This window comes from Astatotilapia calliptera, chromosome 3, assembly GCF_964374335.1.
Source record: "Astatotilapia calliptera chromosome 3, fAstCal68.1, whole genome shotgun sequence".
Taxonomy (NCBI): Eukaryota; Metazoa; Chordata; class Actinopteri; order Cichliformes; family Cichlidae; genus Astatotilapia; species Astatotilapia calliptera.
The window spans coordinates 68,665,278-68,690,523 of NC_137424.1; the positions used below are offsets into that span (position 1 = coordinate 68,665,278).

Sequence of the window (25,246 nt, forward strand, 5' to 3'; positions counted from 1 at the left end):
GTGAGTCGTTTTCTTTTCCTGGTGGGAACATAGAACCAGTCCTAGATTGGTCACTGACTCTGTAAATACTGAGGTACGACCATGAACACAGCTGTCTGAGCCCTCGTGCAAAGTCCTGGTTGAGCCAGTTACACCGACACCTTTTTATGACCAAGTTATTTATTTTTTGTTTTCTGTTCATAGCATCAAGAGACTACAGCTGTATAAACTTGTTATATAATGACAGTTAATGTCTAAATGTTGTCTCTCGTTACAGTTTCAGAGTCAAAGTGAGAGAAAGTCAGTGAGCAGGTTTTCTGTCACGTTTTTAATGCAGTTTGATTCTTGCTTAGATCCAGTTTACACATCAGCTCAGTGAGGTTTGTTTGGGTCCAGCTCAGATTCAGTTTCACTGCAGAATTATTCATGAAGCAGCAGGAAACAACAACCATCTGAAGGCACTTTTACAGTAAAAACATGAGAAACAGAAAGTCCCTGAAAACAGCTGAACTGAGTCAACAGGTCACAAAGTTACATTAAAAAAATAAACATGAAACCTCATCTACTATTGTAACGTGCATTAAAAGTATATATATTAAAGAACAATAACAAAGTTAAGAAGTGTGTTCAGTGCTTAAAGCTGTAATAATCAGAAGCTCCTCTGATACAAACATGAGAGAAGCAGCAGGTAGTTTGATATTAACCTCCTAGGACCTGGCGTCTGTGATCCACACAAATCTGTGGTCACAACTGTGAGTTAAGTGGTGTGATATATGGAGGCGATTGTGCATGTTTCACTTTGCTGGTATAATGAGGTTTGGTATTACAGGGGAGGTCATTTCACTCTGGACAGCAGAGGGCAGCAGAGTGCTGTGGGGACTGAGTTGTGAGCTCGTGGTTCTGGTAAGACTGAGCAGGCGAACAGCAGCGTGGTTCCTGTGTTCACTCTCTCTCCTGTTTTACAGGATCATAATCTGGCTGCGCCCTCTACAGCTGAGCCTGTAACACATCCACACATGTGGACATCACATTTTGGGTCGTCTAGACCAAAATACAGAATTTTACTCTACAGGGACCTGATATCCGCGTACGAGGACGTTATACTGACACTGTTCTATGAAATTTAAAAGGAATGTCCTCATATGTGGATCTCATTTTTCTTAGAAACCAAAATCAGATTAAAAAAACAATCTGGTAATTCTTTGTTTTCACATTCATCAGGTCCCAATCAGCCCAAATATCAAAGAGAAATTAAAAAGTCTCAGGAGGTTAAAGTAAAAGTTAAAGAGATGTTAGCTCAGCAGGAGGTCGAGACGCTATGATGTACGTTTAAATGTTTCCTGGATTGTTTGTTGACATCTGACACCAAAGAAAAAGAAAATATAAAAATAATTATGAATCTTTTTTTGGCAATTCTTAATGACATGTGTGACATTTGACTCTGCCACAACTGTCTTTATCCTGAGTGCTCAGTGTCACCTCTGAGAAGCTGAAACAGCTGGAAAAAACTGAAACCTTTCAAACAGACTGAAGTTCAACTGGAGGCTAGTATGAACCCTGCTTCTGTCGTTTACGTGTTTTGTAGATCAAAAAACCAACAACAGCAAGAAGAAACACAGCAGAAACTACCAAACCAACAATCAGTCCAACAGATCCATCCTCCTTCCCTCCATCCTCTGTGTGTCCTCCTGTGTGACCTGCAGGTGAGAAACAGGTGTGAGGTGTCAGCTGTCAGGTAGGTGATGAGTGAAGAACAGAACAGAATCCATTTCCTCTTCAAACTGCTGTCAGACATTATCTACTGCACTCTGATCACATCACTCAGACCAGCTGCTTTCTACAAAGTCTCATCAACAACATCTTTAGAAACAAACATCAACAACCAGGAAGCAGCTTCACCTCTGATCACACACACACTCAACTCTACTCACTCACCTGGAGGAACAACAACACTCAGTGTTATGTTGCAGATGAGATCCAATGATTGTGTTTCCTCCATTAAGACACGACACTCATATGTTCCATTATCAGCAGCCGTGACATTGTACAGAATCAAAGACACATTTCCATCCATCTCTTTGTCCTGCAGAGCCACCCGGTTCTCAAAGGATGGATCCTGATCATCTTCTTTGGGCTTCTTGTTTTTCAACACTAAGACATATTTATCTCTCAGGTCAGCTCTGCTCCACTCTACAGTCTCACCGTTGTTGTTTGGAACTCGACACGTCAGAAGGACGTTCTGTCCAGACACAGCTGTGATTTCTTGGTCTGAAAAAGGAAACAACAGAGCAGAGATGTTAAAGGTCAAAGTACAACAGTTCACTTCTACAACAGCCAATCACAGTGAAGAGTCTATCTCTGATCCTGGTTAATTGTGGCTGAATCAAACCATCAGACCTGTTAGAATCTGTCAGAATAAGAATACACAGAGGAATAAAAGCTCCTGAACAGAGTGTGAAACACATTTCATTAAAAACAAAACTTAAAATAAAATTAAACTTTACTGTCACTTTTGTGAGCATGAGATAAACTTGCTTGGGTTGTGTTGACAAGAAGATGCCCAAAAAATTTTGTCTCCCAGTTTCACCATCACAAATTACCATCGTCATCATCCAGCACATTTAAATCAGTTCGAGTGAGTGATTAAATGATTAAATAATTAAGTGAGCCTTCAGTTCGTACACCAGGCCCTCTGATACTAATTAGGGCTGGGTATCGTCACTGATTTCTAAAATTGATTCGATTCCGATTCACAAGGTCCCAAATCGATTAAATCCCCAATTTCGATTCAATTTGAATCAGGATCATTTTGACTCAAACAGTCAGAAATATTATAATTCTGATCAATTTTAATCGGAAATTTGATTGAAACTAGGCCATATCATACCCTTCACATTATACTGGTATAATGTTAGGCAATGATAAGAAAATGAAATATTTTAAATGAAAGATAAAAAGTGACATTTGTGAAGTTTTTATCTTTCAGTGAAGTGAAGTTTGTGAAGTTTTCTATCATCTGTGTATCACTCAGTACAAAATAGTCAAAATCAAACAAAGTCCAGCTTCTGTAAACCTGCATTACATTGCAAACTCGCCTTCTCGCGGCCAGAATGTCATTTTCTCAAGGAAAAAACCCCCAAAAAAAGTGTTTTTAATGAAAGATAAAAAGTGACATTTGTGAAGTTTTATTTGTGTAGCCAAACAAATTTCAGACCCAGTAATCGATAATGTTCAGAAGTTTGATTTCTTAATCATAAAAGAGGCGTGGCACAAAAGAGGCGTGGCTACAACTGGAATATAACCACTTTAAAGAGCTTGTCCTCTTTGGTCATATTTGGCTTGAAGTTGAATAAAATGTGTTTACTTTATCGTGTGTGTGTGTGTGTGTGTGTGTGTGTGTATGTGTGTGTGTGTGTGTGTGATTAAAGAAAGCTCTGATATTTATTGTCACCATGTTGTGAATTTACCTAAAAGTCACCTTAAACATTCTGCAGATGCTGTGTGTTTATTCATCCTGTCTTAAATCTAACCCCAATTTTTAACATTGTTTCATGATTTTATTTGTTTATTTATTTCATAGTTTTAAAGTTATGACTTGAGAGATGTTTTTTTAATTAGCTGCTGGATGTGATAAACAACGATCAAGTATTAATATAAATACCTGCCTGTGTATCTGATATATTTGCAGTATTAACTTCTGCTCTGTGCTCTTGCTCAACTGAATGTATTTATATGGACTTCGTGTGCACTACCGACGTGATTAACATGTACTGTAGTCCTTATCACATTACAGTGTTTGCAATAACACAGAGAACAATTATCAATAACATCTCTTATTATTCCCCAAATTAAATAATCACAGACATGAATGAATTTAGCTTCTACTAAGAGAAAAGAAACTTGGCATTTAATGACTTAAAGGTTCTGTTTTTACTCCACAGCAGCTTCAGCTCATGTCAGAGGAATAACCAGTGTGCAGGAATTTAAGAAATAATAGTTGATGGAGGTGTAGATTGATTGTGGATCACTAGTGTGGGAAGCATGACTCAATTAGCAAACTAACAACATCATTTTTTGACTGACAGCTTCTTTAGGTTTAAAGTTTTTGTTGAAAAATGTTTTCATGACGCTGCAGATTTCTGATGTTCTGTGTAAATGTAAGCATGTGACAATTTGATTATTTCTGATAGAAAAGTTGTGTGAAACTTAAGTTCTAACTGACTGAACCACCTCATGTTGTGTAGTTATCTGGATTTGATGCTGATTCATTATATAAGATATAGAGTTCGCTTTTTTAATGGAAATGAAATGTGAGCTAAAGAAAATAAAGTTAAAAAGATTAGTTTAGATAACATATGTGTACAATTGATCTATTTTAACCGTATGTATGATACATATTACAGAATGTAACATCTGCATATCTGTAAAGAAATGACTTTGATTTTGCCTCCCTGAGAACATTTCTTTAGAAAGCTGTGCCTCGACACTCCCTCTGCTGGTCGGTTATAAACTTTGTTTTACAAAAAAATCTTCTGTTCACAAAGTAACTGTGCCAAACTGTTCGTGTGTGAGTACATCTATAAACTAACACCCACTTTTTCGCATGACAGAAGAGGTTTGGTGACAGGAGACCTGCGTCTCTGTGAACGGCCAAAACTAAAACAGCTCGAAAAAACTAAAAGCGCTCAGCTGTAGTAAGAAATGAATCAATAGGATTTTGATATAAAACTCACCTGCACAGGTAAACCTAACGAGGGAGAAGGACACAAAAGTCCAGCAGAGCGTCGAAGGTGCTGCAGCAGTCATCATGAACCTGAAGTGAGGCACCGACCGAGTATTTTCCACAAGCTGGGATGCTTTTGGTCGGTGCGATGCTGCCTTTAGGTGCACTCTGTTGCTGTGACAGCCTGGTTATAATAGTCTTAGAAATACGTAAGCAAGTCCTTATACCAATGCAAACATTGTTTATCACCTTCTTGTGTATAAAACATGAAAACTATCTCCAAGGGTCCCGGCGACGTGACGAACAAAGATCTTTTTCTGGAAATTTAACGATAAAATTTGATATTGAAATTTTAGATCATATTTTAATTTTGTGACGTCAGCACTGAACTTTGTGAAAAGCTGGAACACAAAGAACAAGAACAAGAGAGGTGATGACAGATGTGTTTATGCCAACAAATGAAATTTAAGAAAAATAAATAAAGACTTTAAAACAATCTGCTGTCTTTTCGTATGTAGATAGCTTAGTTTACGAGGTGCACCTAAAGGTATCTTTAGTTGCGCCTCCTAAAACGAAGGAGGCTGTCACGTGGTCGATCAAAAAGATGGCGAAAAGAGTCCTGCGCATGCTTCCTTCCAGCTTTCCTATTGGACAAGACTGTGTTCATTCATTTGCATGTTGTCCCCGTGTTTGCGTGGGTTCCCTCCGGGTACTCCGGCTTCCTCCCACCGTCCAAAGACATGCAGCTTGTGGGGATAGGTTAATTGGATAATTCAAAATGCCACTAGGTGTGAATGTGAGTGTGAATGGTTGTCTGTCCCTGTGTGTTAGCCCTGCGACAGACTGGCGACCTGTCCAGGGTGTACCCCGCCTTTCGCCCTATGACAGCTGGGATAGGCTCCAGCGCCCCCCGCGACCCTGAAAAGGATAAGCGGAAGCGAATGGATGGATGTGTTCATTCCCGCCCCCTATCGCAATCTGCATACGTCAAATCCGCCTTTATTCAAAGAACAGAACAGAAACCATTTTGCGTCATTGTATGTACAAAGCATATGTAAAATAAAGTGGCAAATGTGAACTGGGATGTTGTTGTGAGTGAAATATGACCCGCATCTGTTCAAATGGATTTTAGATCCTCAAAATCAATAAAATTTAAAAAAAAAAAAAAGGTTGTGGGGAAACTACACGTCTTGTCTGTGTGTGTGTTTTTATGGGACAGAGGTGACAGAGGTCAAGAAGACCCCGACCCTGTCATGGGAATCTATTCTGTGTGAAGATTGCACTGAGGCACTTTGGACTGGATGATTCTGGGTTGGTCGTGTATGTGAGGGAGGTGAAGTGCCCAGAATAAGCTGCTTTGTAAATGTGCGAGTAATTAAACGCACTTTGAGTGGTCAGTAGAACAGTATGAATGTAAGAACATGACCTGGCTGTCTATTGATGCTTGTAGTTTGTACCTGTAAGCACAAACACCCACAATGTAACAGATCTGACCTTTTAATAATGGCACCACGCTGAGTGTCTTGGGCAATGCATGATCATCGAAGACTGCATTCTCTCTGAAGGCCACCAGATGGCGATAGTTGCAAAAAGACACCTCTGACAACGTTCTTCATTTTGCTGCCTGAGTTCTGTTGTGCTCTCTCTGGTTAAGTAACTTTATGTCTCTGTTTGTAGCTTCTCTTAATTTTCGTTGCTGTAAAAATGAGTAACTGCACTTTGACCTTCATAGCCTCTCTGCTGTGTTTCTTTCACTCTTTCAGACTAGAAAGCTGAGTCTGCACAGGACGTCACTCTGACATGTCGAGCTCCAAACAACGACTTCATAGTTATAGAGTGAAGAAGAGCTGACCTGGAAGATGAACGTGTGCTTTAGTACTGAGACAAGCAGCTTGATCCAGAAAACCAGCATCCATCTTTTAAGAACCGGGTGGATCTACAGGACAGACAGGATGGAGACGTGTCTCTGATTCTGAAGAATGTCACAACTTCAGATGCTGGAAAATGCAAGTAGCGTGTCTTCGGGAGAGGAACAAGCTGGAGGAAGAGAGCCCTTTTGAAGACTCCCCCATCAGCATCATCTACCTGAGTGTTGTTCCTCCAGGTGAGTGAGTAGAGTTGGGTGTGTGTGATCAGAGGTGAAGCTGCTTCCTGGTTGTTGATGTTGTTGTTTAAATGACTCAGATCAACCCAATTTTAATATGTTTTTAAATCTCAGAAACAAATGTCAGATTAAAAAAAAAACAAAAAAACAATCTGGTTATTCTTTGTTTTCACATTCATCAGGTCCCAATCAGCCCAAATATCAAAGAGAAATTAAAAATGCCATGAAAGAGTTTGAGTCTCAGGGGGTTAAAGTAAAAGTTAAAGAGACGTTAGCTCAGCAGCTGGTCGAAACTCTATGATGTACGTTTAAACATAAAACCTGAAAATGTTTCCTGGAATGTTTGTCGACATTTTACACCAAAGAAAATTTAAAAATAATTACAAATCTTTTTTTGGCACTTCTTCATGGCATGTGTGACATGCCTGCACATGTTTCACTTACATGATTGGAAAACCACAACTGTCTTTACCCTGAGTGCTCAGTGTCACTTCTGAGAAGCTGATTTAACTGAAATATGGAGTTTATTCACAAAGCACCAGGAAACAACAACAACCAGCATCTGAAGGCTCTTTTACAGTAAAAACATTTTAATCAGAAACTCCCTGAAAACTGCATGAACTGAGTCAACAAGTCAGAAGGTTTCTGATAAAAACAAAAAGAAAACTAAACAACATTCCTACTTATAGAAATAAATATATTACATACAGTGTGCAATAACAAAGTTAAGAAGTGCGTTCAGTGCTTAAAGCCGTATATAATACACATCAGAAGCTTCTGTGATGTAAACATGAGTGTTTTATCTGTTTAAAGTGAAGCAGCAGGTAGTTTGATATTAAAAGTAAAGTTAAAGAGACGTTAGCTCAGCAGGAGGTCGACAGCAGGAAGTAGCAGCTACAGCTCACAGTACAAACAGAACATGTTTGATGTTAGTAACCTTACATTTGTTTTGTAAGCAGTTTAGACTTTTATAATACTAAACTTACTGAACTATTTTTCTATTACCCATAAAAACCAACTCTATAATGGACATTTAAACATAAAACCTGAAAAGGTTTCCTGGACTAAAATTAAAAGAACATTTAAAACCCATAAAAATCTTTTTTGCCACTTCTTGATGGCATGTGTGACATTTCAGTTTGCTCCTGTTTCACTTACATGATTGAAAAACCACAACTGGCTTTACCCTGAGTGCTCAGTGTCACCTCTGAAACAGCAGGAGTCTCAGATCAGCTGGAAAACACTGAGACATTTCCAACAGGCTGACATTCAACTGGAGGCTCGTATGTACCCTGGTTACGTTGTTTAAGTTTTCTATAGATCAAAAAACAAACACCAACAACAGCAGCGACAACAATAACCCCAACTGGAAGACCAACTTTCAGTCCAACAGATCCATCCTCCTTCCCTCCATCCTCCTTCCCTCCATCCTCTGTGTGTCCTCCTGTCTGACCTGCAGGTGAGAAACAGGTGTGAGGTGTCAGCTGTCAGGTAGGTGATGAGTGAAGAACAGAACAGAATCCATTTCCTCTTCAAACTGCTGTCAGACATTATCTACTGCACTCTGATCACATCACTCAGACCAGCTGCTTTCTACAAAGTCTCATCAACAACATCTTTAGAAACAAACAACAACAACCAGGAAGCAGCTTCACCTCTGATCACACACACACTCAACTCTACTCACTCACCTGGAGAAACATTTAAGCTGATGGTGGTGATTGGCTTAGTCTTCAGATGAGCTCTCTTCCTGCGGTTTGCTCCTCTCATGAACACACGACACTCGTATGTTCCAGTGTCATTAATCGTCACATCCTTCAGAATCAGAGACACGTCTCCATCCTTCATCTGTCTGTCCTGCAGATCCACCCGGTTCTTAAAAGATGGATGCTGGTTGTCTGGAACAAACAGATCATCCCGGTACAAGAGGACATAATCTGGCTGCAGGTCAGTTCTGCTCCACTCTACCACTATGATGTTCTTGTTTGGAGCTCCACATGTCAGAGTGACATCCTGCCCAGACTCAGCTGTGATGCTTTTGTGCCCTAAAAGAGAAAACAACACAGAGCAGAGAGGATACAGATGTCTAAGTATAACTGTTCACTTTTACAGCTGCCCCCCCCCCCAGTCATCTTTTTGCCTTTGTTGTGACGATAGTTTACATCATAGCACAGAGGGAAAAGCTCATTTGCTGCCACCTTAAGTGGTGCGATATTGATTTCCGCCAGTAGGTGGCATGGTGGCTCAGAAAAATGAATTACTGGCAAAGTAATCCCCTACAGAAGTAATGCAGGCCAGTTATTGTAATGGAAGCTGCCAGTAACACAGAACTGCTGTTTTGCTGGTTCAAGTGACAGCAGTATACGATATTACATTCATGTAAAGTTGATACTTATTTAAAGTGACATGTTTGAAGTGTAATTCCTGTTTATAAGGCCTTTAATGAGACCAAATAAAGAAGTTAATTCATATTATCCGTGGGTAAAGCTAGTAACGTTTGTGTGCTAGCTAAGTGATGTTAATCTCCTGCATTAGACTGTGTAACCGTGCTGTTCCATCAGAAATGTGATAGAAAACAATTTGGTTTAAGTTAAAGTTATAAGATATGTTTTAGCAAACCAGCCAGTACATCTTATGTTGTGTATTATTAACTGGTTTATTATCTATAAGTTAATCTGATTACTAAAGTTCTATTACATGTAATCCCTAAAAAAAAGTAACGTAGGCCAGTTATTGTAATGGAAGCCATGAGTAACACAGAACTGCTGTTTAGCTGTGCTTCATAGCATCCATCCATCTGCTTCAGCTTATACTTTTCAGTGGCGCTGGAGCCTATCCCCGTGTTTCATAGCAATAAATCTCAATGTGCACCTGGATGAGCCTTGTCTTCCTTCAGTGTGTAACGTACACACTGGATCTATCACATCAGGCTAAAGGGTCACCAGACACACCACAGACACGAACACACACACATGTTTATGCCAGTGTACCATCACAGTGCAAAATATTCAAAATAAATATAAATAGATATTCAGCTCCAGCTTCTGTAAACCTTCATTTCTGTGCAGAGTTTGCCTGATTTTTTCCACCTTAAGAAAAAAATATGTCTATTATTTATTGTAACGCTGTTTTGTGAATTTAACTAAAAGTAGGCAAAAATATATTTTGTTTAAAAAAAATACAGCTGCTGCAAAATAAAACCAAGACAGTGATGTTCATTTGAGTCCTGTGGCTGATCAGTTAGTGTGACCACTGTGGGACATCAACATGCTCTCAAGGTGATGATGAGCTTTTATTTCTGGCTATGAAACAAACCAATATACACACACATGCCTGCATAATATGTACGCACATACACACAACGTAGTACACACGTTTATCACTACACCACGATCAATACTTGATTCACCATCAGCACTTTTAAGGACTCAAAAGAAAAACATCTATGTATAAATTAAAATAAAGCTAGGATTCAGCTATAATTTATATCTACTGTAGCACCCTCAAGAATTGACATACGCACGATGTAGTTATAAAACAGGGTTTATTCTGGTCTTGACAACCCGTGAGAACTGCTCACGGACAAAACAATAAAACAAAAACATCACATCAAAATGCGCTCTTGTACGTAGTGTCAAACAATCAAAAATCCTTAATTACAGAAAATAAACATTTAAAATACACAAACCTCGTGAGCTGACATCCAGGAGGTGCTAAATAGTCCTTTATGGCCTTATTGCCTTATCTTCCATCTTCTTTGTCAATTATTTCCACTCTTCAAACGATATTTTCTCCATGTGTGGAGCTGCCTGTGAGCTGCAGCATGCAGACACCATGTGCGCTAGCAAAAGAAAAGTGGCTGGGTGGAGACCCAAACAGCAAAGCTGTACCCTACACAGTTCACCACCAGAGGGCGCAAAGGAACAAACCCCAAAGTCTTAACAAATATCAAATACAACAAACATCAAATGCAAAAGGCCGTTACATCTACCATCTAATTATATCCACCGTTTCATTATTCCCCCAAAAGGTTTCAAAGAGTTTTTTTTATGGAATATCACCTGAACATTAGTAAACTTGTTCCACAGTTTTACTCTACAAATGGAAATAAAAAAAACTGTTGTTAATGCATTAGGATTAACAACAGTTTCCTTTTCCCCCTACCTCAGCGTAGGGGGAAAAGTTAAACTTTTTTAAAGTTTAACTTTTCCTCAGGTTACAGTCCTCTTCTCTGTCAAAAAACATCTTTTGCTAGCATTATATCTGGTTCAGCTTTATACATGATTTGTGCAGTTTTATATTTTATGAGGTCCATGGACTTTGAGGTACTTGACTTCAAAACAGAAAGTTAATGTGCAAATGTGTAAATTCAGCCTAAATAATGATCCTGACAGCTGTTTTCTGAAGTTTACATAAACTTTATATGTTGCCCCAGGCTTTACCACTGTCCTCTAAGTGTGGCAAATCTAAGTGTGCATTGCAAACCCTACTTCACTACGGTCAAGTAGGGATTTGCAATGCAAATTTTATTAGTTATCAGTGTTTATGTTAGATTGTGTTTTTCATTGTCGAACTCAGACATTTTGTATCAAAGACATTATTTATTTACAACATTATTTATCAACATTTTGCTCTTGAGAACTCGTTTCTATCTGTTTAGTAGTTTCACAGTTATGACTGAAGGGTTTATTTTAAATGAGCTCCAGGATCTGTGAGTTTCCCTCTGTGGATAAATAAAGTGTTTATCTAAATACCTGCCTGTGTATGTGTACACCTTTTAGTACATCTAAACACTAACATCCACTTTCTCACATGACAGAAGAGGTTTGGTGTCAGGAGACCTGCGTCCTCTGTGTGAGCAGCTCACATAAACTGATAGGATTTTAAAATCAAACTCACCTGCACAGGTAAAGCCCACGAAGGAGACAGACAGTAAAGTCCCGCAGATCCACGGAGATGTTACAGCAAACATGTTTTATGAAGCACACTCGGAGTGCACTCGCGGGTTTATGTTGGGAGTCACTCCTCCTCCTATTTCTAAGGCACAGCCTCCACCATGTCACTGCTACGTACTGTGACTGTCACTCTGTGACATACTGTTTAAAAAGTGTGGGCTTGAAACGTTACGGACAGCATTGTTTGACAGACTTGAAAGCAGATTAGCTAAACAACAGCTAGCTAATGAACTTAACACCACACTTTGATAATATAATGTAAATATGATATGAGCTTCAGGAAACATTCAAAGTGCTTTTATTTCTGTTTCTATATTCAAATATTGTTCTTTTAATATACTGGCACCACTACATTTATGTGAAAGCTGAATTATAAGAGTAAGTAAACTTTTCAAGCTCTGATCAGCTGTATGCTTCTGATAAAATGTGATATATTAAATATTCCTTTACTGTGAATCATGTCATATCATAACTGTTTTAAATCAGATGAAGAAGAGACTTAAACAGGCTGATTGTTGCTAAATCGAGCACATACACACAGCAGGACTGTCGAAACTGAAAATCCATGTTCGCCCACTACACACGCATGCGCACAGAGCATTCTCTGAGCAATTTTCAAATACCGTAAATCCCGGACTACAGAGCACACCTGATTAAAAGCCGCATGCTCTAATTTTAGAAAGAAAATCAATTTTGTACTCGTACAGGCCGCACCGGATTTTAAGCCGTATACGTTTCACTTGTAATATGAGATATTTACACAGAAATATTACACGTGAGGATTTTTAACGTTTAATTTAATCCATAAGGTAACATAAACGTTATGGTAACATACAAAAATACATACTGCAAATGCTTTTTTCCTCGAACAGCGCCTGTAACACGGCTACCTTTAAGTATACGTACTATCAGTAACACACAAATTACGTTGCTTATGGTTTTTCTATGGAACAATGCAGAAACAACATTACAACGTCTCTTAACAACCGGTAAAAAATATATACCGTATATATACTACTTATCACTTTTATTGGTCTACTGTTACCAGGCAAAATGTTTTTGAAAAGAAATATGCATTAGCCGCACGTCAGTATAATGTTCACAGTGTGGGAAAAAAGTAGGGCTTATGACCCAAAAGTTACGGTAATGAAAGAATGACAATTTTGCAGATTCTTGTTCAGTTTGACACTTATATTTTTATTTCTTTTTACTTTTCATATTTATACAGATTATCTCTCGTTGTCTGCAAGTCCTTACAAATTTTGAGAAAACTTGACACGTAGAGGACAGTTTATTAATTATCTTTCTTAGCTTCTGTTTGTTCTTACTGAACTTTTGAAAACAGTCTACTGCTCTGGACCAGAAGTCCACAGAAATGGTAATGATATTAAATATTTCCCCTAAATCCCCTGAGTGGATCTACACTCTCCGGTCACACATGTCCCGGTCTCATGTAGACAGATAACCAGATAGACCCGTTACACAGGTCAGATCTCCCTTACCTGTGCAAAGGTGACTGGTGACAGGGAGACCTTACCTTGTACAAGTGTCACAGCAGTGACAGCCAGGCCAGTAAATCTGTCCCCTGAGGCGATGGAGGGTCTTGGCGTTGCCAAATTGCCCTGCCCCGCTGAGCCATGGACCTTGAACACCAGGGGGCGTAGCGAATGGGACACCAGCAGCTGTAGGAGGTCTTTGCCCTGTCCTGAGGGCTGCCACCTCTCTTACACGATGCTATCATAAAGCTCAGGGTTGTCCCACTGGGCGTGGTAGCCTTCACCTTGGCCGCAGTGCTGACACTCCTGTCCAGCATCGGTCTCCTACAGTTACTACAGCTGTGGCCTAACCAGCCCCTTAATTGACCTCACCTCACCGAAAAGGGTGCCCAGGATCTACTCCAGTGGGCAGAGCGGTGTCAGGTGGCGTTATTGCAGGTAAAAAAAAACAAACATTCTCTGTGGGGAGCCGTCCCAGTAGGTAAGTGGGGTCGACCGTCGGATCCTATACAGTAGCCGGAAACTGACAGAGAAGGAGACCAAATACAGCACGGTGGAGAAGGTGTGCCTGGTGATCCAGTGGGCGTTCAAGTCTTCCATATTAGCTCGTGGGACGCTCATTGACCCTCTGCTCAGACCATGTCCAGGTGCAATGGATGCATGAAGGATTCCAGCGCCCAGATCACCAGACAGCTCACGGTATCTGGCTATGCAGCCCTTTAAGTTCAAGTTGGTCGACAGGGGGCGCAGATGGTCACGCTCACCCCCCGTGAGGGAGGTGAGCTCCAGTCACCAGGGATTCTGTGTAACATGAAGACGTGATCTGTGAAAAGCTGAAAAAATTACAGACACTCCTGTATGAAACTTTATCTTGTGGCCTTTGTTGTAATAGAGGTACAAAAAAATCCTCATCTCTCAAACTGCTGAGACTTGCACAACTGTCACTCAAGACTAAACACAGTTTCACAACACAGAGAGGAACAACTAGCAGCAGGCATGTTGGTGATATTCATGGATACAAAGTTGACGTATGATCCCTGCTCAGATTAGCACTCTGATCTCACAGAACTAAATGCTACACAGGAATTTGCTCGTGTGAGTCAGCAACAGAGAGTCAACAGTTCCTGTTTGAGCAACAACACAACTCTGAACTGTTCTTTTCAAAGAGGAAATTCAGTGGGTGGTGCAGCAGAGTGTAAAACAGCTATAAACCACAAACTCTGCATGACTTTCTCCATTTTATGTTCTGTGCTGTTTAATCAGGACAGCCCAAATATTTGATTTCTAATTCTTAATCACACAGTTAAAGACGTTTAATTTTATTCTTTAATCTGTGAGTCAGCAGATTCAAATCAACACATTTTTTAAATCTTTATCTCTTTTATTGAGAAAGCAGTTGAACATAACAGTAGTATGGCTTTTTACACTGTCTTTGCTCTCACATTTTTAACTTATAATTGAAAAGGAAAAAAAAGGACTTGGGTTAGGAGGCAGCAGGTAAGTTTGCATAGTACTCAGGGTTTTAACGTCTTATACAAAATCACATCTCACAGGCTTAACATAGTCTGTCCATTTAGACCATATTCTGTAGAAGGTATCGCTCTGAAGTTTAAGAGAAAATGACACTTTTTCCATCGTATAGATCTCTTGTACAGAATGTATCCAGTCTTCCATCGTCGGTGGTTCAGGCCTAAGCCATCTCCTCGTAAGAGGCTTTTTACTTGCGGCCAGTAGGATATACAGTCTTTTATCATTGGAGTTCAGTTTGTCAACTGGTAAATTGCACAAAATTATGGCCTCAAAGGTTGAAGGTAAAACAAATGAGAAAACATTTTGTAGATGATCATGGATTAGAGACCAATACTGGCGAATAACTTTACAGTCCCAAAAGATATGGAAATGGTTAGCTCCGTCTCCCCACATCTCCAACATTTGTCGCCAGTTCCTCGATATTTTTGTTGATCATCAAATCATTTATCATTTATCAAATCATTTATTGTAGTTATTTATATTGTATTGTGTTTATCCCCGAAATCAGCAAAGCTCCACTTTCTGCTTCCTTTGAAAAACTGTGAACCAAATTTAAATAGACCCACTGAGTCACTGTTTAACAGTCAAACAGACTATGAATCACACAGAGGCCACAAAATATCACATTCAGCTTCCACTCCTTCATGCAGCTTATGTCTCTCTAAGAAATTGTCTTTTTAACTTCAGTTCAGATGCTTCATCTTCTGTGAATTCAGTACAATTTGGAGCAAAAGAAAAAACAAATCAGGTTTAAACTAAAAACAAAAAATAAACACTCATCTGATCATTGTTAACATACACAGTGAGCAGGTTAGTCAGGACTGTGTTCACTGATATGAAGCCTGGTTTATATTTCTGTCACATCTTAGACTGATATGTGTATTTAAACTCTAAAAAGGACATCTGAAGATTTGCATGAGGAAAAACTAAATAAAGCTTTTAAAAATGTAGTATGGTTGTTTAGTTTTTCCATTTTTGGTTCTGTGAAAAAGTAAATAAACAATATTAAAACATTTTAAATAAAGAAAAACCTGCCTTTTTAATCATTTTATTGAGTCATCATGTATTTTGTCCTATTTTTACCAATTAAATATGTTGTTTCTGCTACTTTGATGTTTTTATGTTTTAGTTTCTGCTGTATTTTAGCAATAAATACTGTTTCACCAGGTTTACAAGATAAATAAAATAAAAGACAACCTCTCACAAACTGACGGCTCAAAAGTTGCAGAACTGCACTCCAGATACAGACAAGTATATTTACACTGTTTTTTTCTTCTTTTGAGTCACAGAAGAAGAACACTGTAAAATGAATAAATAAATAAAAAGAAAAACAAACAGTGGGAGAGGTGAAGCTGAACTTTAACCCAAAACCTTTCTGCATTTAGTTTGATTACAAGATCCACGCGCTCGAGCTGTTATACTGCTGACAAAGTGCGAGTCCCACACTGGTACACAACTGTCATAACCCCCACTGACTGTCACTTCTCAGCGATTGAACACAACTTGATTTATTTATTTCCTGATGTTCTTATGTCTTGCTTGTTTCAACTGTTTATTTTGAATGGTTGAACTCTACCAGGTCCTGTTAGACACTATGAAACACATGCAGACTTTGCGATGTTGAACTAGCATTTTCATTGTGAATATTAATCACGAGGGTAAACAGGCACTCTAGCTGCTGTCTCAGAGCCCACGGAGGTCAGTAAATGCAGGATATCATTGTGTTACCTGGCATCACTGAGCCTAACACTGGGACCATCTATGAATCTAATTCATGGTTCATATCCATGCCATTCCACAGAAATCTATACTTATTAGTGCCAACTATTCCAGAGACGTGAAAACTCATATGATATAATAAGAGTTCATACTGCTCGATATGAACCCTCAACCTACTGCCATGGGACTGTGCAGACAGCGGAGGTACAGCTGTACTTATAAATTTACATAACCTGGCAGAATTTGTGACTTTGGGAATTATGAGAGAAAATACAAAATCTTTTATTTCACATGTTCTTATGTTTGACCTTTTTAAATCATAATGACATCAGAAAAAACTCAAATGACCCCAATCAAAAGTTTACATACCTTGGAAATTTTGGCATGATAACAAACAAGTTGACACACACAGGTCTAAATGACTATTATGGTAACCATCCTTACCTGCCATTTGTTTGCTTGTTTGTGTGTGTTATCAAAAGTCAGTGAGGTTCTGGTCTTCAGACACACCGCTAAATGTTTTTTTGCACTGACGTTGATGAAATCAGAGACAAAGAGACCGCAAAAGAACTATCAGAGAATTTGTAGAAGAAAGTTTAACTTTATAAAACAGTAAAAGGATATTTAACCTCCTAAGACCTCAACTCTTCCACAGCATGCATGTTTAATTTCTCTTTGATATTTGGGCTGATTGGGGACCAATGAGTGTAAAATCAAAGAATTACCAGATTTTCTTTTTTACCTGATGGTTGTTTCTAAGAAAAACGAAAGCCACATATGAGCATATTTGTTTACATTTTTGATAGAACAGTAGCAGTATAATGTCCTCTTAAGTGGATATCAGGCCCTTGTAGAGCAAAATTGAGTATTTTGGTCTAAATAACCCAAAATGTGATGTCCACATATGTGGACGCAGGGTCCTAGGAGGTTAAAGATATCCCACAAGTGAAAACATCAGTCAGCAATGTCCAAACTCTAATTATGAAGTGGAAAACTAGGAATTCTGTAGAAACCAAGCCTCAGTAAGTGTAGGCCAAAAAAAATTCAGCCACGGCTGCCAGAAAAATGTGTGGGATGAAAAGAACCCACAAATAACTTCAGCTGACATCGAGGACAAAAACTGACTGTGGCTGTGTTACGTCCCTACAAATGAGGTCTGGGGGGAGAGGGGGGAACAGTAACAAACAGGTCCCCACAAATCTCATCACTATTTCACAAAGATGTCTGATGGGAAACGTTGTTGTGGTGAACACAAACACACTTCAGTCCTCAGATAACAGATAACAAAGTTCATGTGAGCCACAGACTTAAAGCAGCAGGAACACTTTCCCACACGAATCTTAGTTACTGTGCAGTTTGATGTCTGACACCAGAGCTGAGAGTCGTCTGCTTATCAGACATGACACATTTGATTTTAACAGATTTAATGGACAAAATCATTCTCAGACACAGCTGGACTCAGCTTCTTCTGTATCTACATGATGGATCAGAGTTCATGATAAAATATGATTTTTAACTCTATGTTATAAGTAAAATGTTCAACCTCAAGTTTAAATGAAAGAAGAGAAAACACGGAGCAACTCTATAAGAAGACTCTTAATAGATCATACCAAAGTCACACTCTTATTTTAATAGATACATATCAACATTTGGTGATATGAAGGAAACTCCATTTATAATCTGCCTTCGTGTACAACGTGTTGGAGTTTCTTCTAAGCTGATGAACTGATGAAACTCTTCAAATCTGATTGTGTTAAAGCGCCCTCTGGTGCTATGAGACACTGGAGCTGGTCCATAAATGCTCGTTAGAAATTAAATCATGCGTTGATGCTGCCATCTGCTGACAGTAAAGTGCAACAACAGGCTCTCCACCTCTGAAAGTTTAAAACCTCCACTTTGTGAATGAGCAACAGCTGCTTTGTGTCTGATGTGGAGCAAACGTCATACTAGCAGATGTAAACTGTGGATCGCCTGCTCAACCACCACAATTTGTGGTCATATTATTGATTTAGTTATGGTGTTATATACTCACTGGCCACTTTATTAGGAACACCTTTCTACTATCAAGTTGAACTCCCCTTTTGCTTTTGGAAGTGCTTCACTTCTTCATGTCATAGATTAAAAAAATATACTGTAAACATTTCTCAGATATTTTACTCCAAACTGACATGATACCCAATGTTACTGAAGATTTCCAGAACATCCTAAAGGCTTGTGTTTTATGTGGTGACTGTGGAGGTCGTCTGATCACAGTGAAGTGATCGTGTTAAAGAAAAAGTTTTAAAATAAGTGGTGTGTTATCCAGCTGGAAGCAGCCATCAGCAGATGTGGTCTGAAAGAGACGGACATGGTCAGCAAGAATACTCAGGTAGGCTGGATTCATGCATTCTTGTTATTCACACACAAAAAATTCTGATCCTGAAAAAACAAATATAGATATTTGGTTGGAAATATGAACCAGCGAGGTAACATCCAGTCAAAGACACCGCCTGTCGACGCTCGGCTCTTTTATTTTTCTAAAAGAGGAAACAACACAGAGCAGCGAGGTTAAAGAGGTCAAAAGTAAACTTCACTATTACAGCAGCCAATCAGAGTGAGGAGCTTAATCCCTCCATTCAAACACAGAATATAAACAATACGCTGTGAAGCAGATCCTGACAGTCTGCAGTGAACACAACTGTAAAACTCATTTCAGTGCAAATAAAACATCTTCCTGTTACCTCGACGTTCTTAGAGTCACAAATAAATGAAGATAACATTTTAAAGGATAAAAGACAAACAGCTTATTGCAGGCACACCTTTTGGTTATTCATTGAAAAAGTCACAAAATCATTTAGTCAGGTTCAAAACAATTTCATACTTTTCAAGTCAATAAGTTGTGTTGTGATTGTTAACATAAAAACCTGCTCTGCAGAGGTTCAGTGAAGCAGTTTGTCCCTGGTTCCTCAGTCAGCATGAAGCCTGCGTGTGGTTACGCCCTCTGAGCCCTCCTACACTCCTCTGGTTCAGTGAACGCAGCGTGAGTCATGACGTTGATCTTGTTAGTGAAACTGAAAGTGAGCTGACACAAATTCCTTCTGGGTCTCTGCTCTTCAGAGGTGGTCCCTCTGGAGGTCTTCGTTCAGCTCAGAGGTTTCAGCAGCAAGGACAAAGAGCAGCCTGAGCTTCATCACCACTGAGCCCACAGTCCCAGACAGCCACAGACTGGGGAATAGACTCAGCCTCACAGGCACTGACACACAAATAGTTGGGAGTCACAAACCACATGTAATGTGACACACAGCTTGTGCTGCTAAAATCTTACCGCTGGGCTTTTTTGCTGGTGTCAGTAACGCGAAATTCAACACATAGTACATGAAACCTGATTCTTTGAGCAGAGAATGGGACACCGTGACGCAGACCAAGGTTATTATCGTTAACGAAAACTAACGAAAACTAGAAGTGAAAAAACATTTTCGTTAACGGAAATAAAAATAAAAACAAAAAAAAGGAAAACTAACTAAAACTGTAATGAGTGTTCACAAAACTAACTAAAATTAACTGAATTTATAGCAAAATGTGTTTAGTTTTCATTGATGTGCGTGTCATACAATAGTCAAGGGTGAAATTGAAGTTTAGTTTCCAGATTTTTTTCTTGCTGTGTCTCATTATGCCAGCAGGTGGCAGTACGTTAGTCGAGTCGTCTGTGTTGCTGCTCCGTCCACGCGCAGAATCATGTCAGGAAAAGTCGGGAGACAGCGCCAGAGTCCAATTTGGGATTACTTTGAATATGACTGTGTTTTGGATAAAGCAAGTGTCTTGTAGTGGAAAGAGACAAAATATGAGGGACATTTCTAAAGGGAAAAAAATCCCACAAACCTTAAAGTGCACTTGAAAAGCTCACACAGAAGGCTAACCTAGCTTACCTTGAGAAGGGAGCACACTCAACCCTCATCCCCAGAAACAGACGCTAACCCCAGACAAGGCAGCGTGATGCATCCCGAGACAACAGGACGGGGATATCTACACAACTGTGTGAGTCAATTGTCTTCAAAAAGTTTATCAATTCACTTGAACCAAAATTACGAACACCCGGTGCTGCAAGAGTTAATAGTCTCATTGGGGCCAAGATAAACATTTTATAGTTGCCTGGTATCAATGGTTGTTCATCTGCCTTTATTTATTTATTTATTTAAAGAACCCATAGGTGGGAATGTGAGTTGTCTGTCTCTGCGTGTTAGCCCTGCGACAGACAGGCGACCTGTGCAGGGTGCAGGGTATGGTAGCTGGAATAGCAACATACCCAAGGATAAGCAGAAGAGAATGACTGATATGATGAAACTGGGATTTTGTTACACTTAATTATTGCAAACACAACTAAAACTATAACTGAAACTAATCAAAACTAAACTGAATCTAAGGATTTTCAAAAAAATAAAAACTAAACTAAACTAGCAAACAATTGGTAAAAACTAATTAAAACTGATATAAAATTGAAAATCTGAAGTCAAAACTAAATTAAAATAAAAACTAATGAAAATTGCAAAACTATTAAAACCCTGGCACAGACTGAACAGTAAAACAGAAACAGAAAGGTAAGCAGCAGGGTGACTCACTCCCCTCTAAATTCCCCACACGGGTAATTCAGTTTCAGCATGTATCTTTCCGTTTCACTCCGGATTCTTGCTGCTGCTTCGTGGTCTTCATGCTTCTGTTAAACATGGCTTATTTTAAAATCCTTCTGGTTTTGTTTCTAATTTCTGAGTTAACAGGTGAGTGAATAGATGTTTTAACAATCTCTCTTTAACAATCTCTCTCTCTCTGTCTGTCCCATGTGTCTGTCTGCTCAGTGGCTAGTGGACACAACATTTTTATTCATGTTTTAATTTCTTTAATTTAATTCTAAAACTAAATTCTAAGACTCTAAACCCCGAACCAGGAAATAATAATTTATAATTGTGATGTCTTCAGCTCTTCAGCAGGATGTTCAGGCAAAACCTGGAGCATACGTCACTCTTCAGTGTGAGATTTCCACAGATGAAATAATCTCAGTGTTGAAGTGGAGCAGAGCTGACCTGAACACAGACGGCTACGTCTACTTCTACAGGAACAAACGATTCTATGAAAACTACCAACATCCATCTTTTCATGGCAGAGTGAAGCTGAGGGACCCAGAGATGAAGGATGGAGACGTTTCTCTGATTCTGAAGAACGTCGCGTTTAATGACACTGGGATGTATGAGTGTCACATAGCTGTGAGGAACCCTGTGAGAAGTAAAAGAGTTCACACTGAGATCAGTCACTTCATCAACTTCACAGTCACAGGTGAGTTTGTGGAGCTCATTAAATGTAAACTAACAACTTCCTCCGCGCTTTATGATCCAGTTAGAACTCTCTCCACCTGTGATTTGATTTCTGTTTACTCTGCAGGTGAAACACATGAAAGCGTGTTGGAGAAAACAGTCATGGAAAAACGAGGTGCAGATGGAAACATGGATGATGCTGAAAGGGTCGGATCTCCATCTCTTCAGGTTGTTGTTCCTGTTGCTGTTTTTGTTGCTCTTGTTGCCGTTGCTTTTGGGGTACACCGAAAAACTCATCAACATAAGAAGCAACATCCAGTCAAGCTTCCTACTGAAGACTCTGCTGAAGTGTAATGAAGCTGCTACAGAAACATATAAGCTTTCTTTATGAAAACTAAAGTACTGAAAAGCACGTTGTTACAGCATTAACACATTTTATTACATTTATTGATATACAGCTTTTAACAAATTTATTAAACCACATTCGTTAACCAAGAAAAACCACCCAGCATCACAAACAGCTGAATTCACCTTCAGAATATTCACATCTAATCCTAAAGTATGAGCGTAAATGCATTCACACAAACACACATACTGCAGGCCACCATCTCCAGTCTACTTCAGTTTTAGTCTTTTTCTGGTCTGAGTAATTTTACACTTAACGTCAGTATTATTATTTTTCTTATTCTTCCATTTTGTTTGTGTTTTTTTAAATTGAAGTTACAAAACTTTGAGGGAAAAACACAGATGCCTTTCTTTTGACGGAAATATTGATATTTTTATAGTGATCAGGTCATGTACTGTGCTATGGTTTTATTTTATTCCAGGTTGTTTAAATTTAGCTGCTGAGATATCTCAAAGCTTGAGGACAGAAGCATGAAAAACTGCACATGTTGTGTGAAGTAACTGATGAAACTAATTGTGAATATATCTGATCTGGTTCAATGAATGACTTCCTAATGTGAACATTAGGAAATCATTCATGGGAACATTCCTAATGTGCTGATGGCAGCGTCACTATACAGAAGTGCAAACCAGGAAGTTAAACACTTCTCTGCATCAACACAAACTAAATGCCTGAATGATAAAGATATGTGCAGGTCTACTAGTGCATGTTTTATGAGAAATACTGTTAAAATGTGAGGTAATTTTATTAAAATATCTGTGTTTTGTGAGAAGGTCCCATAGAAACTGTATATTTTAGATATGATCATTGTCCAACATCTTCCCAATGAAATGAAAACAGTTGTTTTATGATGCAACCTGATACTACTATTAATAGTAGTATCAGTAATAGTAATATTTAGAGGGATTGTTGAAGCTCACTGTGAACTAAACTAAACATGAATTAAACAATGCAAACAAATGTGTACTGGATGATCCCACCCTGGGAAATAAATAGGAATAAATAAATGTGTATCATTGATGAAAGTCAAAACTTTAATATTTTTGTTTATTGCTGCTCAAAATTGTTGGTTCAGTTATAAGAGCTGTTGAATTTTCCGGTAACTGTTGTTTTCGTATCAACTCTGAGTTATTGTTTGAAAATATTATTGTTCGAACCATCACGATGAAGCAAAGTCATTCACAATGATGCTGTTTGCAAGATCAGGTGGAAGCTGCTCTGTGACAATGAATGTATTTATACTTGACTTGAAAGATCTGTGAATGCACTGCTGGCTTTGTCTGTCTTTAAATATACAGCACTCATAAAACAGGGCAAACAAAGGAAAATTAAAAAAAAGAAAAGAAATAAATGTTATGTACTTTGCGTTCTGTACAATATGCCAGTTTACTATTTAATATGTTATTAATAAATCTGTGTGTAACAGATTTTTATCATTAAAATACTTCTCATCAGCTGTCCCCAACATGTGTCATCAAAGTATCGGGAATCTGTTGGAAGAGAAAGAGAAACCATTGGTATTTCCTGTTTCTCAGAATCAGAATCAGAAAGGGTTTTATTGCCAAATGTTGAGCAGGTTTACAACATTAGGAAATTGCTGCGGTGCTTCAGTGCAAACATACTGTCATATAACGCTCAAATAGATATAAAAATAAGAATAAGAATTAAAAGTGCTGCGTAGAAAGTGGCTCCAGCGTACCACACGGTGATGGAGGAGGTGAGGATGGACTCGATGATTGCAGTGTAGAACTGCATCATCGTCCGTGTTGGCAGGTTGAATTTCTTCAGCTGCCTCAGGAAGTACATCCTCTGCTGGGCTTTCTTGATGACGGAGGTGATGGTGGGCTCCCACTTCAGGTCCTGGGTGATGGTGATACCCAGGAAGCGGAATGAGTCCACAGAGGTGATGGGGGTGTCAGTCAGGATGATGGGGGGAGTGGGGCTGTGTGCTTCCTGAAGTCCACAATAATCTCCACTGTCTTCTGGGCATTCAGCACCAGGTTGTTGTGGCTGCACCAGGACACCAGACGTTCAACCTCCCTCCTGTAGGCAGACTCATCCCCGTCCGAGATGAGTCCAATAACGGTGGTGTCATCTGCGAACTTGATTAGCTTGACAGACTGGTGGGTGGAGGTGCAGCAGTTAGTATACAGGGAGAAGAGCAGAGGAGAAAGAACACAGCCCTGAGGGGAGCCGGTGCTGATGGTCCGAGAGTCCGAGACATTCTTTCCCAGCCTCACATGCTGCTTCCTGTCCGTCAGGAAGTCAGTGATCCACCGGCAGATGGGATCAGGCACATTCATCTGGGAAAGCTTGCCTCGGAGATGGTCTGGAAGGATGGTGTTGAAGGCAGAGCTGAAGTCCACAAACAGGATCCTGGCGTAGGTTCCTGGGGAGTCCAGATGCTGCAGGATGAAGTGTAGGGCCATGTTGATGGCGTCATCTACAGACCTGTTGGCTCTGTATGCAAACTGCAGGGGGTCCAGGAGGGGGGCCGTGAGGGTCTTGAGGTAGGAGAGAACCAGGCGCTCAAATGACTTCATGACCACAGATGTCAGAGCCACAGGTCTGTAGTCATTTAGTCCAGTGATCTACATATGTGTGTTGTATCTATATATGTGTATACAGTGGGGCAAAAAAGTATTTAGTCAGCCACCGATTGTGCAAGTTCCCCCACTTAAAATGATGACAGAGGTCAGTAATTTGCACCAGAGGTACACTTCAACTGTGAGAGACAGAATGTGACTAAATACTTTTTGCCCCACTGTATGTGGTGTATTTATGCTTATATCCTTACTCTCATTCCCCTTAATGTATCTGTAACATGCAACTTCTTTCGGTGCTTTGCTACTGGAAACTGAATTTCCCAAAGGAACCCACCCGAGGGATTAATAAAGTTTCATCTCATCTAATCTAATCTAATCTAGGTTTCTTGGGGACAGGGATTATGGTAGAGTACTTGAAGCAGGCAGGCACATGACATGCCTGCAGTGAGGAGTTGAAAATGCCAGAAAACACTGGGGCCAGCTCGTTTGCACAGTGTCTGAGGGTG

The 25,246-nt window shown here is 39.4% G+C and overlaps 2 protein-coding genes across 3 annotated transcripts; one reads left to right on the top strand and one right to left on the bottom strand.

Annotated features, from left to right (window-relative positions):
* Positions 1 to 288: 288 nt before the first annotated feature.
* On the bottom strand, positions 289 to 11,916 carry LOC113017295 (CD276 antigen homolog). 2 transcript variants are annotated; one of them, XM_080298958.1, is made up of 3 exons: positions 11,706 to 11,916; positions 8,498 to 8,851; positions 289 to 1,676 (listed from the first exon to the last, which is right to left on the bottom strand). In XM_080298958.1, exons 1-3 carry the CDS (start codon positions 11,776 to 11,778, stop codon positions 1,525 to 1,527), a joined length of 579 nt encoding a protein of 192 aa, XP_080155084.1. In that variant the 5' UTR covers positions 11,779 to 11,916; the 3' UTR covers positions 289 to 1,524. The 2 variants fall into 2 exon arrangements, with proteins under 2 accessions (XP_080155084.1, XP_080155083.1); XM_080298957.1 differs by lacking the exon at positions 289 to 1,676 and adding an exon at positions 6,650 to 8,259.
* Positions 11,917 to 20,603: 8,687 nt separating this feature from the next.
* LOC113018075 (coxsackievirus and adenovirus receptor-like) lies at positions 20,604 to 23,648 on the top strand. The gene is made up of 3 exons (XM_080298959.1): positions 20,604 to 21,257; positions 21,457 to 21,810; positions 21,916 to 23,648. Exons 1-3 carry the CDS (start codon positions 21,191 to 21,193, stop codon positions 22,140 to 22,142), a joined length of 648 nt encoding a protein of 215 aa, XP_080155085.1. The 5' UTR covers positions 20,604 to 21,190; the 3' UTR covers positions 22,143 to 23,648.
* The last annotated feature ends 1,598 nt before the right edge of the window (positions 23,649 to 25,246 follow it).

What these genes read in the sequence shown, in the direction of transcription:
- LOC113017295 (XM_080298957.1), bottom strand. Translation starts at nt 11,778, where the DNA reads ATGTTTGCTGTAACATCTCCGTGGATCTGCGGGACTTTACTGTCTGTC. An exon ending in CGTGGGCTTTACCTGTGCAG is followed by an intron (nt 8,852 to 11,705) that starts GTGAGTTTGATT and finishes TTTCTCTTTTAG; the next exon opens with GGCACAAAAGCATCACAGCT. An exon ending in CAGCTTAAATGTTTCTCCAG is followed by an intron (nt 8,260 to 8,497) that starts GTGAGTGAGTAG and finishes TCTCACCTGCAG; the next exon opens with GTCAGACAGGAGGACACACA.
- LOC113018075 (XM_080298959.1), top strand. Translation starts at nt 21,191, where the DNA reads ATGCTTCTGTTAAACATGGCTTATTTTAAAATCCTTCTGGTTTTGTTT. An exon ending in TCTAATTTCTGAGTTAACAG is followed by an intron (nt 21,258 to 21,456) that starts GTGAGTGAATAG and finishes TGATGTCTTCAG; the next exon opens with CTCTTCAGCAGGATGTTCAG. An exon ending in CATCAACTTCACAGTCACAG is followed by an intron (nt 21,811 to 21,915) that starts GTGAGTTTGTGG and finishes TTTACTCTGCAG; the next exon opens with GTGAAACACATGAAAGCGTG.